Here is a 17686-nt window from a genome sequence, read left to right as displayed (position 1 = left end):
CTAACCATCTCCCCATGATGTTCAATGGCTTTAGCATCGCTGAATCCTCCACTATCAACATCATGGGGGTCACCATTGACCAGAAACTGAACTGGACCAGCCATATAAATGCTGTGGCAACAAGAGTAGGTCAGAGGCTTGGAATTCTGCAGCGAGTAACTCGCCTCCTGTCTTCCCAATGCCTGTCCACCACCTACAAAGCACAAGTTGGGAGTGTGATGGAATACTGTCCACTTGCTTGGATGGTTGCAGCTCCAACAACACTCAAGAAGCTCGACACCATCAAGGACAAAGCAACCCACTTGATTGTCACCCCATCCACATTCCCTCCCTCCACCACCAACACAAAGTGGCAGCAGTGTGTACCATATACAAGATGCACTGCAGCAACTCACCGAGGCTCCATCAACACCACCTTTCAAACCTGCAACCTCTCGCGTAGAAAGACAGATGCATGGGAACATCACCACCTGCAAGTTCCCCTCCAAGCCATACATCATCCTGACTTGGAAATATATCATCGTTTCTTCACAGTCGCTGGGTCAAAATCCTGGAACTCCCTTCCTAACAGCAGTGTGGGTGTACCTACACCCCAAGGGCTGCAGCGGTTCAAGAAGGCAGCTTGCCACCAACTTTTCAAGGACAATTAGAGATGGGCAATAAATGCTGTCCTAGCCAGCGGTGCTCACGTCCCCTGAACAAATAAAAAAAACTTTAGTGTAGATTATACTCTTGCACTGCTTGTCTTGGGCATCAGCACCACATTTTTTTGCCAGATTTGTCCCTTTTCATTTCTTGAAGGTGCTGTCTCTTGCTGGTACTGTTTCCACAGCTTCCATGCCCAATACTGGCACAGCCAATACCTTGTCCAGTTGTCTGTCCTTCATGTATGTTGTCAGGTTATTGAAACATGGATGGGATCAAAGCTGCTTCCAGTCTTGTCCTTATCTGACATCTGTGCACATATACTTCCCAGCAGGGGGATGTCAGTGATCAGGAGTGGGGAATCTTGGCTAACGCTGTTTTTTCCCCAGGAAGACATAATATATATATTATAAATTTTGGCACACCAACTTCTGTCTCTTCTGTTTCGTATGGCTCAGTGTTAACAGTGGGCTGCTAGGTTTGCTCTTTAATTCCAGTCCAGGCTGCAGGAAACTAGTGTAGGTCAGCAAGCACAGGAGTAATCATGAGTGTGCAAGGGTTCTCAACACAGTCACTTTTAGTTTTAGTTCCATTTGAATTGTTTATAATATCATACTTTCTCTTTTGTCTACCTGGACTCTTGAGTTTGTGATTCAGATATTGTGGGTCTGCTACATTTAACACTGTGCAGAACTCTATGGGGAAAGAGGATCTTCGGGTACCCATTTGCAACATCCCTTTGTTCATTGTTGTTTAAAGTTAACAGTCCAATTGAAAGGTAGCTTTTAGTGTTTAGGTTAGGTCATAAAGTTTATATTAAGAAGAAATGCGCAATGTTTTTTCTCTGTACATAAATACACATTTTTGCTTTGAGATAGACATTTTTGTATAACCTTTATTGTGCAGTGAAATGCAGAAATAAGTTTGTAATTGCTCATTTTAGTGACTTATGAAGTTTAATTGTCATCGATGCCACTTAAAGGAAGTTCTTGAATTAATATTCTTAAAGCAAATCTCGGAGGTAAAGAAACAAGTAAACTGCTTTCACGCAGTTAAGTACAAATCTTCATTTTGATTATAACTATTTTTATGGCTTACTTTTTGTCTTTTGTATAGTCTTCTTTCAATGAGAAGGACACTTTTTATATCTTCAATCATGTGGATATCACAATATATTTCCACAGCGAAGATGAGACTGAAGCAAGGCTTGTGGCTGCCAAGTTAGAACCAAAAAGGTATGCAAATGGCTAAATGTAATACATAGAACATCTAAAGAAAAAGATGTCGTCACTGGATATTACACACTTCTTTACCAAGCGATCTGGACTATGTTTAAAAACCATGCCTGAGTGCACTTCCTGTATACTTTTACCATTATAAATTATTTTATCAATACTTGTTATAGAAAATGGCAATGTAAAACTTGTCAGTTTGTAATTGGACTCCACTCAGTGGAGGTGCTGACAGAAGAGAACATTTTGTGGCAGGGTGACTTCATATCCACCGTGTAGGTACAGAAACTTGATGCCATTCAATGCATTTAAATAGTAAGTCAGACAGCAGCGTGTCAATTTCGTGAAACTAACGGCGGAGCGGTGTATCTTACGAATTTTCGCGTTTAACCCGCTGAAGTTGCTATCTGTTCTGTGCATAAATAATGGTCAGCATTGTTAACCCCACGCTTATTTTCAGCGTAAATTCTGACCCAATAAGTTTACACAGGCAGTTTCATTATAAATGTGGACTTAGGAATTCAATGTGGAAATCAATATGTAAGAACAAAATGTAAGATTATTAAATGGGGCTGAATTAAGTCTGGATGCCCTGGTTCAATTATCTCCTCTTGCTGACTCCATTTCATCCAAAGACTTCTCTTGATCTGAACTCCCATGTGAAACGCCACATGAGATTAGCTAGTAATCTTTTCTCATTACTTTAAAAGATACTAGGTTTACAAGATGTTGAACAAATATATTCTCCATTCCTTCTCCTCCCCATTTTTATATAGGTGTTGTACTATGTGACTTTCCCATTAAGGTAGCTAAACAAAAATGATGCTGCATGTTCTAGAAACACTAAATAAGAGGCATCAAAGGGTAGCACAGATTTATGTATACTTTTATTGCTTTTATTTTTATCCCCACCTTGCTTCTTGCAAAACTGGTATATGGAACTCGCAATTAATTTCTTTTATTGAATGAAATTTGAGTTTAAATTTATCTAAATGCTCCTGACCTGCATATACCTGACTCCATTTATTTCAAGCATACCTTCTGAAAGGGTGCATGACATTCTTCACTGAGTAGGCTTATAATTTAAAACTCTTCAGCATACATACAATTGCTGACTCTGCTCTACCATAAGCTTGTTTTGCTGCTTTTGACTCGGGTCAGAAGTGACCAGGGCAGAAACATGATCCTCAGTGAAAACTCTGTAGGAATACTGGGCTTTGTGTTCTACAAGCTGCCTGTGTCCCAGTGTTGTGCTTGAATCTGGAAGTGAATGGTAAGTACTGTATGTCTGTATAACATTACAGCAGTACAGAAAAAAGCTAGTCTAATGGTGACCATGAAACCATTGCCGATCGTTGTAAAAACCCATCTGGTTCATTCGTGTCCTTTAGGGAAGGAAATCTGTTGTCCTTACCTGGTCTGGCCTACATGTGACTCCAGACCCACAGCAATGTGGTTGATTCTTAAATGCCCTCTGAAATGGCCTAACAAGCCACTCAGTTCAAGGGCAATTAGGGATGGGCAATAAGTGCTGGCCTGGCCAGCGATGCCCACATTCCACTAATGAATACAAAAAAATACATTTGTGATTTGATGACTAATCACATCAGTAGTTTTGTCATCAGCAAATGAGGTTGGGATAGAATGATTACTTTTTAATATGTGGATGCACATTTGTGGAGCAATAATGTTTCAGTTTCAAGATGAGTGTCATGTTAGGCTTTAAAAAAAGCAGGAAATACCAGTGCTTGTTGGCACCCTTCAGTGTATAAATCTTGTTTCACATCAGATCTTAATGAACAAAGGCTGTTAAAGCAGGGGATCAACTCAAGATTTCAAAACTGAGATTGATAGATTTTTGTTAGGCAAGGGTATTAAGTGTTATGCAACCAAGGCGGGTAGATGAAGTTAACATACAGATCAGTCATGATCTAACAGCCTCTGAGGGATGAATGGCCTATTCCTGTTTTCATCCTGTCAACCTAGGCCAGATTCAGACTCTGAGCCCACTCCCCAGCAAAATGGTGGTAATTAGGGGTTTGAGCTTTTCTCTGCCAGTCTTCAATCTTTGGTCAAGATCACATTGTTTTTGTACTTGTATACATATACAACCTAAGCATTAACAGTCATCTTAATTTTCCAATCAAGCTAAGTGAAGTTTTTTTTGTTCGTAACTAGATAACAAAGTAGTTGATAATGCTTGTTTTGTAGAAATTTTTAAGTTTTTAGTCATGATGGGTGAAAATTAATTTCCACCCTTAATTATAAGTCCTTAATTTATGTCTTAACAGCTTCAAGCACACACAAACCGATAAGCTCGACTGCTCAGGACCACCTATGGGTATCCCTAATGAATTTAAAGAGAAACTTAGTATTGTTTATACCTACTCTGTTAAATATGCTGTAAGTAATGTTAACTTCTTGTGAGCCATGGTGATAGGCCAAGGTCCACAGTGTGGGATACCTTATTTGGCTTGTAGAAGAAAGAAAGAGTTCCACTGTGAAAGCTCCTATGAAAACATAAGTTACGGCAGAAAATTATGATGAATTCTGACTTGAATTTAATGGGGCAAATGAAGGGCATGCAGGCTGGATTGAAGGAACAAGAAAGAAAGGTTCAGAAGAACCACCTAACTAGGATTATCAATGGTAAAGAGGCAAGAAATTGTGCAGGAAAGAAAGATTCCGCCATTGCACTGCAAAAGGAATGCAAATTTTATGCCTGGGCGGGGTGTGAAGGGGGATGAGCAGGATAGTGGATGGGATTTGATGATTTGTGGATTAGATTGTTAATGTGCAGAAGGAATAAGTTATGGACAAAAATTATATTGATTGGTAGTGTTTAAAAAATGTTATATTCTCAAACAAAATTCCTGATGCTATTTTCTGGGTTGTGCACAGACACAGGAGCGAAGTGTAGTGATGGAGTTCTTAGCTTTCCTGAAACACATCTCAGCTATGAAAATCTGGATGTCTTTGAAAGAGATGGTGTTGCAAAATGTTTTGTTCAACACTCGAGATTTTTTGGTTTCTAACGAGTTAGGGAAAGAAGGTGCTCAAAACTATGGGCAAGGCATTTTTAACATCCAGCCCAGCATGTAGTACTATGAAGGAAACATGCACTTGTGGGTGTTGTATCTGATCAAAAGAACTGGCTGCAGGTGGTAAAGGCCTTGTGGGAAGTCAGTGGAATGTCAACAGTGGCTGCCTTCACTCATTCCATCTGCCCCATTTCAGTACGAAAATACTGGATTATGAGCCCTATTCCAAAGTTCTGTAGTTCATATGTGGTGGTCAGTAGATAACAAAACCCACTAGCCTTTTGAAGGTTGATTGGTATTAATTTTGAGCTGCAATCTTTTGAATCCATTTTTTTTCTTCAGATTTATTTTTCTATATTTTTCTCTCTTGAACCCCAAAACATTTTTGAAAATTATGTGTGAAACAAATGTGCAGATATCCTTCACTAGGGGTTTCACTGATTTTTGTAGTGTGCCATTAGCTTCAGGGTACTTCAGAGGCTATGTCTTGGATGCTCCATACTGTGCATTATTTCTATGCTTAGCTTTGGCGGGGACCCTCTGTCCATATTTTTGTTTACTGTGGCATCTGCTGGGAATCTGTTCCAGTGGATATCAAACTTAAATAAACAACAGGGCCAAGGATAAGGAGTATAAAATTGAAGATTTCAAATTGGCTGGTGACTTAAGTTGCCCTCCAATTTTGCTTTCCTCCTTTTGGAGATGTTCCTTTCTTACTGTTCAAGAAATAATCTTGTAGAGAACTGACATGCTGGCATGGCTTAAAGCTGCTGCTTTCAAAGGAATGGTACTAAGTTCTGTCACCGCAAAACTTTTTGAAAAATAATTTGTCATTTCCCTATCAGCTAACTATTTGCAATGATTTCCAAAAGTATCAGCAGAGATTCTGACAGCTCGTCACTTTTTCTATTTGCAGAAGTCGAATATTAAGTGGGCATCAAGATGGGATTATATTTTGGAATCTATGCACCACACAAACATTCAGTGGTTTAGGTAAGGAATTATTGTACTGGCTTTGAAACATGTGTAGACAAATAGCCGTGTGAACTTTAATCACAGTCAAAACATTAGTACGCTTGAAAGCTGCATAATGGAAACAAAATTATCACTAACGAATATCTGAAAGGCCAGTTATGGGTTGATGTAAGCTTTTCATGCCAAGTGTGATTGAGATTTTCAGAGCCATTGTGAATTTTTGTGTGTCGTTTGCGTGGTGCCATACTTACGGCCTTATGTGTTATTGAAAGACTTGATTACTGTTTTACTGTTGAGGTGTGCAGTGCCATTTGACGTGTGCACAGGAGAGGAAGATTAGGCAAGTGTCTTTTCTGTGATTTTTTTAAAAATTAAATATGGGAAAATCTCATTGTGCATTTTGTGGCTTTTGGATCTGAAGGTTTCGCAAATCATTGCTCTGTTGGCTCTGAGGTTTTTATACATTTATTGAAATAATGTTCGGGAGGGAAGTGACATTTTGGAGGTAGAGTTCCATGTGCTTTTATGGCTTACTACCATGTCCCCTTTTTAGAAACATTTGTTACCTTTACATCATCTGAGAGAGTTTGGAGATATAGTTCTTTTTTTTTTAACAGGGTTTTGATACCCTTTCATGTTCTCTGAATGTGAGGTCTCCTAGTTTTCCATGTTACTCAACCAGCATGTCAAATTGGCAGTACATGTGGATATTGAAAATGATATTAACCCTTAAACTGTTAAAAGCTCCAAGAAATTCCCAGTGGTGGACTGGCTAAAGTTTTCAGCTTGCATGCTGTGATACTGCAAAACTGTCTCAATAAAAACCCAGGTCACTTAAGAATAAAAATTGTGCATAAACATGCATCGGAAATTAAACATCGAGTTCATAGTAAAGAGCCACTTAGTATTCATCTGCTGCAGCTTATCTGTCTTGATTAAAACACACCAATGGGTGACTACCAACTGTTCATGTAGCATTATTATGGTTCCATTGCTATAACTGAAGATAACACAAAACCTCAAAAGTTCATTGCATGTCATGGTGTGCGGTGAAGCTGTCTATTGGTGCGATTCTGATCCTTTGCAGCAGACTGTGAGAGAGTCTGTGGATAAAGCATGTGGGCTGGGGTTGTACTACCATTACAGTTGAGTGCTCTCGCCTCTGCCAGAAAAATGCACACATGTGCCTACATATCTGCAGTTCTGCCAGGAAGAGAAGACATCTTAATTGTATGCACCAATATGACTTGGATTTTGCAATTAAGATGGTCTTATTCAATAATTCCGGGTTGATATACTGGTATTACGGAACTGCGAATTTTTGTCAATTTCCTTCCCCTTTTTTTCCTCTCTTTCCCTAAATGCAATAATTCTTGATGGGATATAATTCCACAACAGCAAGTTGTGCTCACTTGACATTTTTCACTTTTCAGCTGAGATTGTGAGTGTTGATTGGATAGGTATTCAACTGTAAATTACTTTGTAGCATAGCCTTATTTCATGAGCCGGATCTTGCTGGAGTGGAGAATCTCGCACGTGCCCCATTAGTTAGACTTTTTCCCTCACCCTTCAGCTCAAAATTCTTTTGAACCATAATTTGCTGGAAGTGTGAGCTGATAATGGTGCAGCGAGGGCAACAGGGTAAGTGGAACCTCAGTAAATGACAGGACCAACTGTCTGTTTCCTTAACCCGTGAGATTTGAGGATTGAGAAAGACGCAGAGGTACTATGGAGATGGAAATTGGGTGAACTAGAGTCAAATCAGGTAAAGAACAGGAAATAGAGACAGGGAACGAATGATTGGATTGAGAGGGGAAAAAAAAAGACAAAAAGGAAACGTTGGTTGGTTGGCATCCTTCCATCTACAAAAGATTATGGTCATGCAGCAAACAATCCATTTTGGTGGGGTGACTTCTCTTGGTGCACCTTCGCTGATGGCTATGAAGGCCAATCCTTGAGAGGCCGGTTCTGTTACAAGTGCCGCAGATGAAGCTGCCAAGTGATGCTGTGACAAAAACAAGAAATGCTGGAATCACTCAGCAGGTCTGGCAGCATCTGTGGAAAGAGAAGCAGAGTTAACATTTCGGGTCAGTGACCCCCCTTCGGAACTGAAGTGATGCTGTGAGTCGTTCTTGGCGTTGGTGCCTGTTGCCAAGCTGCTGTAGCAATTAGGCAGTGTGGTAGTGCACACCATTCTACAGGATGTGTCGCCATTTCCCTCTTTCACCAGCTAGTGACTTCCAAGGGCGATAGTCGACATTTAGGGCCTTCATGTCACCCTTGCAAGCATCCTTGAAGCAGAGCTTTGGGTACCACTGGTTGTCTGGCCCCAGCTAGCTCACTATACAAAAGGTCCTTGGGTATGCCACTGTCTTCCATCCTGCAGACGTGTCCTATCCACCCGAAGCTGCCTGTTTGATTAGTGTCAACACACTTGGGAGCTCTGACTTTGAGACGACTGCCACATTTGTGATTTTGTTCTGCCAGGATATACCCATAATGCGCCACAGACATCTTAAGATGGAAAGTAATGAGCTTCTTTTCACTGCCCTGTTTTACAGCCGTACAGCAAGGGGCTGAGAACACAGGCCTTGTAAACCATCAGCTTGGTCCTAAGGGTCAGCTTGGTGTTATCCCATGCAAGTTTTGCAAGTCGGCCAAAGGTGGTAGCTGCTTTCCCTTTGCATGTATTGAGCTCTGCATCAAGGGACAGATTGTCTGTCACCGTGGACCCAAGGTGGCAGAATTTGCTAACCACTTCCAGTGGGGTGTTATTTATTATGATTGGGACGGAGATGCGACACCTTGTCCCATCACCACAATTTTCTTGACACTTCTAGTCAGGGACAACAAGTTACAGGCATGGGAGGGACAGTCCACAAGTCTTTGCAGCTGAGTTTCCATGTAAGCAACTAGCGCAACATCATCAGTGTAGAGGAGTTCTCTGATCAGGATGCAATGTGTTTTTGTCTTTGCTTGATAGATTGCCATCTGACCTAGTGTGCAAGTAGACTCCTTCCATATATGCAGGGAAGGCGAAGGAGCCTGGAGAAGAAGATGCCAAATAGGGTGGGGGCTAAGACACAATCCTGTTTCATGCCATTCTTTACTCCAAAACTGTTGGAAGTGGAACAATCAAACTGTACAGTGCAGTGCATGTTGTCATGGAAAGAGTGGATGAGACTGAGGAGCTTTGGTGAACAGCCAATTTTTCCCAAAATCTTGAGCCCTGCTCTGCTGATCGTGTTGAATGCTTTAGTGAGATCTACAAAAATAAAATGGTATACTCTGTTCCCTACACTTCCGTTGTAGCTGGCTTATGGAGAAAATCATATCCACAGTAGATCTGCCGGCTCAAACTGCACTGCGCCTGCAGGTACACTCAGTCTGCAAGTAAATGGAGTCTTTTAAGTATGACCCTAGCAAAGGCCTTCCCCATGACGCTAAGGATTGAGATGCCCCTGTAGTTGTCACAGTCTCCTTTGTCACTTTTGCTTTTGTATAGTGTGATGATTTTGGCATCACGCATCTCCTGTGGAGCAGAGCCTACTTTCCAGCAGAAGGAGAAGGTCATAAAGGTTTGGCAATAGATGGGACTTTTCGTCCTTGAGCAGTTCAGCTGGGATTCTGTCCTTGCCAGGTGTCCTTCTGTCCGCTAGGTGGTATGTAGCCTTCTCGAGCTTCATTGATGAAGGTTCTTCATCGAACTCATCCATGATAGAAATTTGCAGGAGAGCATCAAGCGCAGACTGGGAGATGTCCGACTCACAGGAGTACAGCTCACAGTTGTGTTCAGCCCAGCTGCGCATCTGTTTGTTTATTTCTGTTGACTTCAGGGGAGAAACTTTGGTGATGGCAGGGCCAAGCGCCTTCTTGATGCCTTCGTACATAACTCATAGATTTCCTTTGTCACATACAGTCTGGATTTCTTGCCATAAGCTGATCCAGCGTTTGTTTGCGCAGTATCTCTCTGACCTTTGCACGGCAGATTTGGCTACTTTCAGGTCGTGCAGTGTTTTAGCTGTTAGATTTATGCTGTGCATCATGTAGGCTTTGTTTTTTGCATCGATGGCAAATATCATCTCAGCTGAGTTAGTCTCAAACCAGCCATTTTTGTGGGTTCCATCTTTACCAAATGGTGCTTCTGCTGCTTCATAGATGATTGAGCTTAATGACTTCCAAGGCTTCATTGATGCTGGCATCGGTGCTTCCTGTTAAGGCTTTGGTGGGAGCAAGTATTCTAGCGACAGTACAAAGTGCTGTTATTTGGCATCATAGCTTATGTAAGGGATGTTGATGCATGGTGGGTTGTCTTGTTTGGAACTGTGGAAATTTCAGGGGTGCACCTTCACTCTGCTGCTGCTAAGAGAGTGGTTGGTGTCGCAATCTGCGCTATGGTAGGGGCAGGTGTGAGAAACACTGGGCAGATTGTGCTTCCTCATGATGACTAGGTATAGTTGGTGCCAATGACCAGATCTTGAGTAACTCCATGATACCTTGTGGCAATGTCTGTCCTGGAAGAAGGTGCTTGGTGATGCAGAGTTCATTCAGAGCCCAAAGCTCATGAAGCTGTCATCCATTATCTTTGATCTTGCCCGCCCCATGTTCATGTTGGCCATGAATCACTGTCTGCTCCAACATGTGCCATGAAGTTACCCAGGATGAATAGCCTCTTGCCATTTGGGATGTTCCTTTATCTGAGATACTGGCGTTCAGAGTTGGTGCATAGACGCATTTAATATTGATTGTGCCTCCATCAGATAATTGCCGCAGGGAGATTTGGCGCTCTGAGGTTGCTACTGGTGGCTCAATTGACTGTGTCAGCTGGTTGCTCACTGCGAAGTCTACACCAGGCTCACAGGGGTCTTCAGTGCTCTTTCCATGCCAGTAGAATGTATAATTAGCCTTTCAAATAGAACCTGTGTGGCTAATCTGGTTTCTTGTAGAACAGCAATGTCGACACCAAGCTTGTGTAGCTCACAGTCAATCAGGATTGTCATGCGTACACTCACTGTGGATTGTAGGTCTCTGTCCATTCAAGGATGTGTAGTCCTCACCTGCTGGCTCCCAAGCCGAAAGGTTACCTTTCTTTGCTGTGTAGCTTAGGCATGGTTTTAGGAGGTGCATGCTCACCTAGCATCTGCACCGCCAACCCCCCCGCGCCCCCCCCCAAATCCTCGACCTAATGGGCTGGTGTCCAGAGGAAAGACGAAAGCCTGTATATCTGAAACCTATTTGGTTGCAGAAGGTGCTAACTCGAGGGAAACACCAACTGTCTAATGGGACTCATCCAGATTTTATTGAGTTTACTTCCCTTAGCCATTAGCTCTTGATGTTGCTAAGTTTGAAGGCACCAACCAGCAGGGATCAAGATTGGCACAAAAGTAGATGTAATCGTGTCCTCCAGGTGTGCGAAGGGAGCAGCTCCCACCTCCACCCCCAAAGCCCTCCAGCTACTATGCACTCAGATGGTCAGTCTGCGATGACTAGATCGCTTAGAAGTGAACTCAACGCAGGCAAGTGATTTTCTGGCCAGGCTGAAGCGGAAAAACCTGTATAACCAGTCACAGGCTCAGCAGGAGATTGAAGTTTCACAATCACAGCAGTGGTGGGGGAAAGAAGTTACTTTAAATATCACAACAGAGCAGCAATTCAGAAACAAAGTTGGACCTTGCATTATAACCAGTGTCGTCCAGAGTGTTATGAAAATGCATCCATTTTTAAAATATTTTTTGAGGACTTGTATTTAAAAATTGTTGAAATTGATTCATTTGGAGGACTTAAGTAATTCTATAGATGCTGGACTTTTTTAAAAGATCACTGGAAGGACTTGAGTTTTTGGTTAAAAACAAATCTTTACTGGATGTCACATGTCTTAAGCTAAGTAAACAACAGGAGCCTTGGTGACTAGGGGAGTTGTTTACAGAGAAATGACGTGTTGAGATTTATAGTGGTTAAAAGTTGGTTTCGTTTTGGATATTGCTGTGGGTCAGTTGGGATTGTAGCCTGCTGAGAAGCACCCAGCTCATCCTTTCTCCACCTCTCTCAGTAACCCTGCAAATCCAGTGACATAGCTGAAACCCCTGATGCTACATTTCTCCTGGAAAGCCTACCAGACTAATCCTCTGCGTCATCTGAAGATAACTGCTCCAAAAAGATCCCATTAACAGCCGTCTACGCATTTTGGGGGCGCCAGAATAAAGGGACAACTGATATCGTTCCATATCTTTTCTCCTTTACCTTCAAGAATTAACAAGTATTTGGCCAAAGTATTTTTTTGTCTTTTTTTTTGTAAAGCGATCTCTGCAGAGAAGAAAATTTCTTTATTTTTTCCTTAACTGTGTGTGTGTGTGTGTGTGTGTGTGGCTAATCTAAAAGGGAACTTTCATATTTCAATCTGTTAATGCTTAGCATTTTTACTGGATGTCTTGTTTAATAAACAAAATTAACCATTTATTATAAAAGAAACCTGGTTGGTGGATTTTATATTGAAATAATAGAGTATATGATTGGCCAGTATCAGTAACTGGATAAACATTTAAATATATGTTTTGACGTATGGAGAAGTGGAACTAGAGAAAGACCGTGCACTCCTCCCACCTCAGTCATAACAAGAGCAAAAATTTGAAGCCAAGTTTCAAAGATCTAGATCTGGATTTTTCCAGATCTTTTCCACAGATCACAGATCAGAAAAACAAAAAATGTAGCAGATTATAGATGGAAGCAGAGTCTTACATTTTTTCCAATGTAGTCCAGCGCATAAACATGATCTTGATGTACAGTGAAGCCAGGAATTTGAAGCCAGATTTGAGAGAAAAACCAAATCCAGATCTTAACTAGAGCTCACAAGGTAAGGTCAGTTTTTCTGCCAAGTAAGCTGGCTCCTGGGCAGTCAGCTCCCTCGGGAACTTCTCACTGTTCACGTCTATCCGTGGCCATTTGCTGCCACCCGTTGCTCTTTCTTTTCACTAAATCCTCTCTTCTATTTAGGTTCCCCTGATTCTAACAGTGGGTGCATTTTTAACCCAAGCTTCAAGTTAACTGTTAATTTAAACTAATGACAAAAAGGAACAATAAATTTTACAAAGAAATTGGTATCTTAAAATCTATAAGAACACTTTACCGCCTGAAGGAATGAGACTCCTTGGTTTAAATTGTTCCCTTTCTGGGCCAGAGAGGGCCTTGCATTGCAGTAACAATTATCACAGTTAAAAAGATGCTTAGTTTGTTAATTACCAGACTTATCATTGTGAGTTTAATGGGCAATTAATGTGCAAATCCAGCAAGCTTTTTTTTTAAAAAAGGGAGGCTGAGGGCGAGAAGCTCTGTGTGAATTAATCAGTGGAGTAGCATAAATCGACCAGCAAGTTCTAGAGATTCGCAACTTATTCCATATCTTTTCGTTCCTTGAACTTGCTAGTCAATTTCCTTATTATTAAGTGTGCATTGGTAACATGCTGTTATTTTTACAAAAAGACCAGGCCCAGTGCTTTTACTTGATGTCTACCAATGCACATTTTCACGCAAGGATTGGTGAATAGTTTTCAGGATTGGGCACCCTGGTTTTGAGGGATTTTTTTCCCTCCTTCTCTTGTTGACTTAATGAACACTTCAAAATGATTTAGCTAGCAATGCACTGCAGACATTCTCATAATGCAGACTGATTTTGGTTGGCAAAATTCAGTGGTATTGTGAATTAGTTGACAAACTCACTGTACCAATAGTCGTGGGATTAGGCATCTCCTCTCCCCACCACCAGCTCCCCCTTCCCTTCACAAATGGCTTGTTCTTGTTTTTGGCCAGGCTGTAAAGATAGGCTACATCTTCACTGGGAAAGTGGAGAGAGAGAAATTAAAAGACAGACTATTTTAGCTGGTCACAGCACAGCCCATGCCTGGGAACAGGCCATATTTCAGCCCAATCTGTCAAGGAATGGTTTGGATTGGGTGGAATGAGTAGCTCTTTGTAAACCTAACTGGCATGACATTCAGACCTCAGTAAAATAGACTGTGATCGCAGTTACTCTGCACTGTGTGCTACTGATACTTTTCGGCTGTTGGCCTTTTCATTCAAAGGGCAAATTGGAGCTGTGTGTATTTGAAAGGTCTGTCTTTCAGAGCATTCTATAAAGGTCATTTTATTAAGGAGATCTTTCAGTTGATGAATTTAAAATGCCAGTTAGTGAATAAGTTAATTGTGGCAAAACGAACTCTTAAATATTTCATCCATACAATTTAATGTAACTTAAAGGTTTTCAGCCAATTGACCTGCGACTGTAGGATCTTAGCATCAATAACTTTGCTTTCTGTCTCTTCTTGTATATCTTGTTTTTGTCTGGAATTCAGTTTTCAACTGAGTTCCATGCCACTTTGTATTTTATGAATTTTCTAATGATTAAAAAATTGCAAATCCTTTTAGGTTTATGGTGTGACAGTGGTGTGATGTCCCATTTTGTTTACTAGACGTTGTTGATGACAATTAGTCTTTTTTTTTAACTAATTAAAATACTTTCTGTAAAAAGGTGTGTTAAGAATAAAATCTACATAATTTACTTAAAACTCAAAAGGTTTTTTTTCTCTTTTGCAGCATTATGAATTCCTTGATCATTGTTCTGTTCCTTTCTGGTATGGTTGCTATGATTTTGCTTCGAACTTTGCATAAGGACATAGCAAGATACAATCAAATGGATTCAGTTGTGAGTGCTGCATTTGTTGTTCCTATAAGGAAATTGCTTGCTGGAGTACTGAGAGCAGTCTAAATACCACATCTTAGGAAGGATATATTGGCCTGGGAGGGAGTGCAGCATAGGTTTACCAGAATGATACCAGATTTTGACAGATTATGCAAACTAAGAGTTCTTTCCCAGAATTTTGAAGGTTGGGGTGATTTAATCAAAGTTTTCAAGATATTGAGGGGAATTGATAGGGTAGATAGAGAACGTCGATTTCTGCTGGTTGGGGAATCTAGGACTAGGGGACATCGTCTAAAAATTAGAGCCAGACCTTGATCATTCAGGAATGAAGGAAGAAAACACTTCTACGTGCATAGTGGGATAGAAGTTTGGAACTCTCCCACAAACGGCAATTGATGCTAAATCATTTGTTCATTTTACCACTGAGATTGATAGATTTTTGTTATCCAAAGGTATTCAGGGATATGAGGCAAAGGTGGGCATATGGAATTAGGTCACAGATCACCCATGTTCTCCTGTTCCTATGTGTGCAGCATCCAATAGGGGAGGGAAGTCAAAGTCATAAAGTAAATGGGAATGCACCAATTGCTGGATGGTGTTTTTAAAGAGTGTGTCATATCTAGTTTTAAAGAAATCAAATTGATCTAATCAACATTTGAAAAATTATGTTTACGATTTTTGATAGTTCCAGAAATATACAAAAGAAGTCCTCCTGCCTCAAGCTGCTTGGAATATTCATTTCAGAGGTGCTGCATTTTGGAGCAGATCTAGTATTTATTGCAAAAAGCTATCCAATGGCACTGACTTTTAAAGTTACCACTAAATTAAACTCCGAACTATCTATACCACTGTTTCAAATCTCATGAAACTATTCAAAGAAGAGTAAAGACTCCTGGCTTCCTGATCACTGTAATACAGGTACAGTAGTAGCACACTGAGCCCCTTGAGGCTGTTATGCCATTCAATTAGATCATGACTAATTTGTATCTCGTCTCCACTTATCCACCATTGGTCCATACCACTTGATACTCTTGCTGAACAGAAATCAATCTGAGTCATAAAAATTTTAATTGAACCAGTTCCCCATCCACCACCACAAATGTTCACTAGCTGCAGTGTGTATATCTACGAGATGCATTATAACAGCTCACCAAGGTTTCTTTGACACAACCTTCCAAACCCGTGACCTCTGCCATGGGAGTACTACTACCTGCAAGTTCCCCTCCATGTCACACACCATCCCAACCATGTATCATGGTTCTTTCATCGTCACTGGCTCACAATCCTGAAACTTCCTCCTTAATGGCACTGTGGGAACAGCTTCACAGGAATTGCAGTGGTTCAAGAAGGCAGTTCACCACCACCTCAAGAGCAGATAGGGATGGGCAATAAATACTGACTTTGCTGGAGACATCCGCAAATGAATAAATAAAATTTAAATCTACAGTCCTTCAGGGTAGAGAGTTGCAGACTTCCACTACTCTTTGTGTGAAAGGTGCTTCCTAATTTCACTCCTAAATGGCATGGTTCTAAATTAAAGATTATTCCCCAGTGTTCTGGTTTCCCCACCAGTGGACTTTGTTTTGCTGCATCTCCCTGTTGAATCTCTATCATTTTTAAGCAGTTCTGTTGGATTATTCCTCAGCCTTCTAAATGCAAAGGAATACAAATCAGGTTTATGCATTATGCAATCATAATTTAATACTTTATTTCTTTCTATCGCTCTCTGGTTCACTCTCTGATCACTAATATTGTACTATTAAATAATCCTAGCATGAGATCTGAGTTCTTGCGGTTGGAGCTGTAGAAAACTAACCTTATTCTGCTGCTGACTGTGCAGAGGTGCCATGAAAAGAAAAGAAACTTTTTAGTCATGGATCTCGGCCCAGATGCTGCTTTTCTACAGCTGGAGCACCCAGTATAAGTTAACATTGATTCCTTCCTTCGCTGTAAAGTAGCATTGATCTTGTGCTTTGAAGCTTAAATAGGTGTTATCTGACTGGGTATATTTTATCTGAAATTATTTTAACTAATTGGTTATGTTGTATAAAGAATAATGTACTCTAAGATCTTCTTTAATTTCTTCCAGGAAGAAGCCCAGGAGGAATTTGGATGGAAATTGGTACATGGTGATGTCTTTAGACCTCCTCGAAAGGGAATGATGTTATCTGTTTTCCTGGGTTCTGGTGCTCAAATCTTTATCATGCTGTTAGTTACTCTATGTAAGTAAACAATCGTATATTTTTTAAACTTAAAGTAGCCAATCAATATTTCTAGATAATTGCAAATGGAGCAAATCAGAGAACTGAAAGTTGAAAAGATTACAATGTAAAATGTGAGTTTCATATCGATAGCTTTTCATTCTAGAGTACAATGAGTTCATCTTGCAATGTCTGAAATCAAATTCACTATGTCGGTCACCATGAACTGTGCTTATTTTTATGGGGGTTTTTTTTCTGATTCCATTAACCAAAATGGAGGTAGTTATATATTTCTAGGTATATTTTATTCCCATTACAGTGTGTGTGTGTACACTTTATCGGATATTCTTTCTTATTTTTGTTGTTTAATTCTTTAGTTTTTGCGTGCTTGGGATTTTTGTCACCTGCAAACCGAGGGTCTTTAATGACTTGTGCTGTTGTCTTGTGGGTGCTGCTTGGGACCCCAGCAGGCTATGTAGCTGCCAGATTTTACAAATGTAAGTAAGAGAAATTTAAACTGACAGGATTTCTATTCATTAGTTTCAATTATCATCACCCTTTGGCAACTGAACAGCTTAATTATTTTTGGAATAGCCTTTTAAGATCTAATTAAGTCTCTATAACCTGCTTTTTTAAGTGAAAGTTGGAAAATATGCAGTGGAATATAATTATTGAAGTTCTTATTCATTTGCTTTTTTTAATTGAGATTAAATATATGTTTTTTTCCCTTTTTGATTGCTTTCATACTAAGAGCACAAATTACCTGTTCCCAGGCCGTTGCCAGTGCTGGTGTTTGGAGGTACGCAGAAGCAACATTTTCCCTGCACCCTCCCACTCTACCCTTTCTCTTCCTTTCCGTGGGTTGGTGTCTGCTTGGTACCTGTTTGAGGCAACACAGTT

General features: G+C 40.6%; 1 protein-coding gene across 2 annotated transcripts in view; it reads left to right on the top strand.

Annotated features, from left to right (window-relative positions):
• The window catches only part of tm9sf2 (transmembrane 9 superfamily member 2), a 49142-nt gene that overhangs the window by 16704 nt on the left and 14752 nt on the right, over window positions 1-17686 (top strand). For both annotated transcript variants that reach the window (XM_068034229.1, XM_068034228.1), the window contains exons 6-11: window positions 1762-1880; window positions 4169-4280; window positions 5835-5911; window positions 14480-14588; window positions 16675-16807; window positions 17164-17283. In XM_068034229.1, coding sequence (XP_067890330.1) covers window positions 1762-1880; window positions 4169-4280; window positions 5835-5911; window positions 14480-14588; window positions 16675-16807; window positions 17164-17283 — 670 coding nt within the window. The remainder of the gene's footprint in view (window positions 1-1761; window positions 1881-4168; window positions 4281-5834; window positions 5912-14479; window positions 14589-16674; window positions 16808-17163; window positions 17284-17686) is intronic.

The sequence above is a fragment of the Heterodontus francisci genome, chromosome 6 (assembly GCF_036365525.1).
Source record: "Heterodontus francisci isolate sHetFra1 chromosome 6, sHetFra1.hap1, whole genome shotgun sequence".
Lineage (NCBI taxonomy): Eukaryota > Metazoa > Chordata > Chondrichthyes > Heterodontiformes > Heterodontidae > Heterodontus > Heterodontus francisci.
This window is presented reverse-complemented; position numbering and strand designations above follow the sequence as displayed.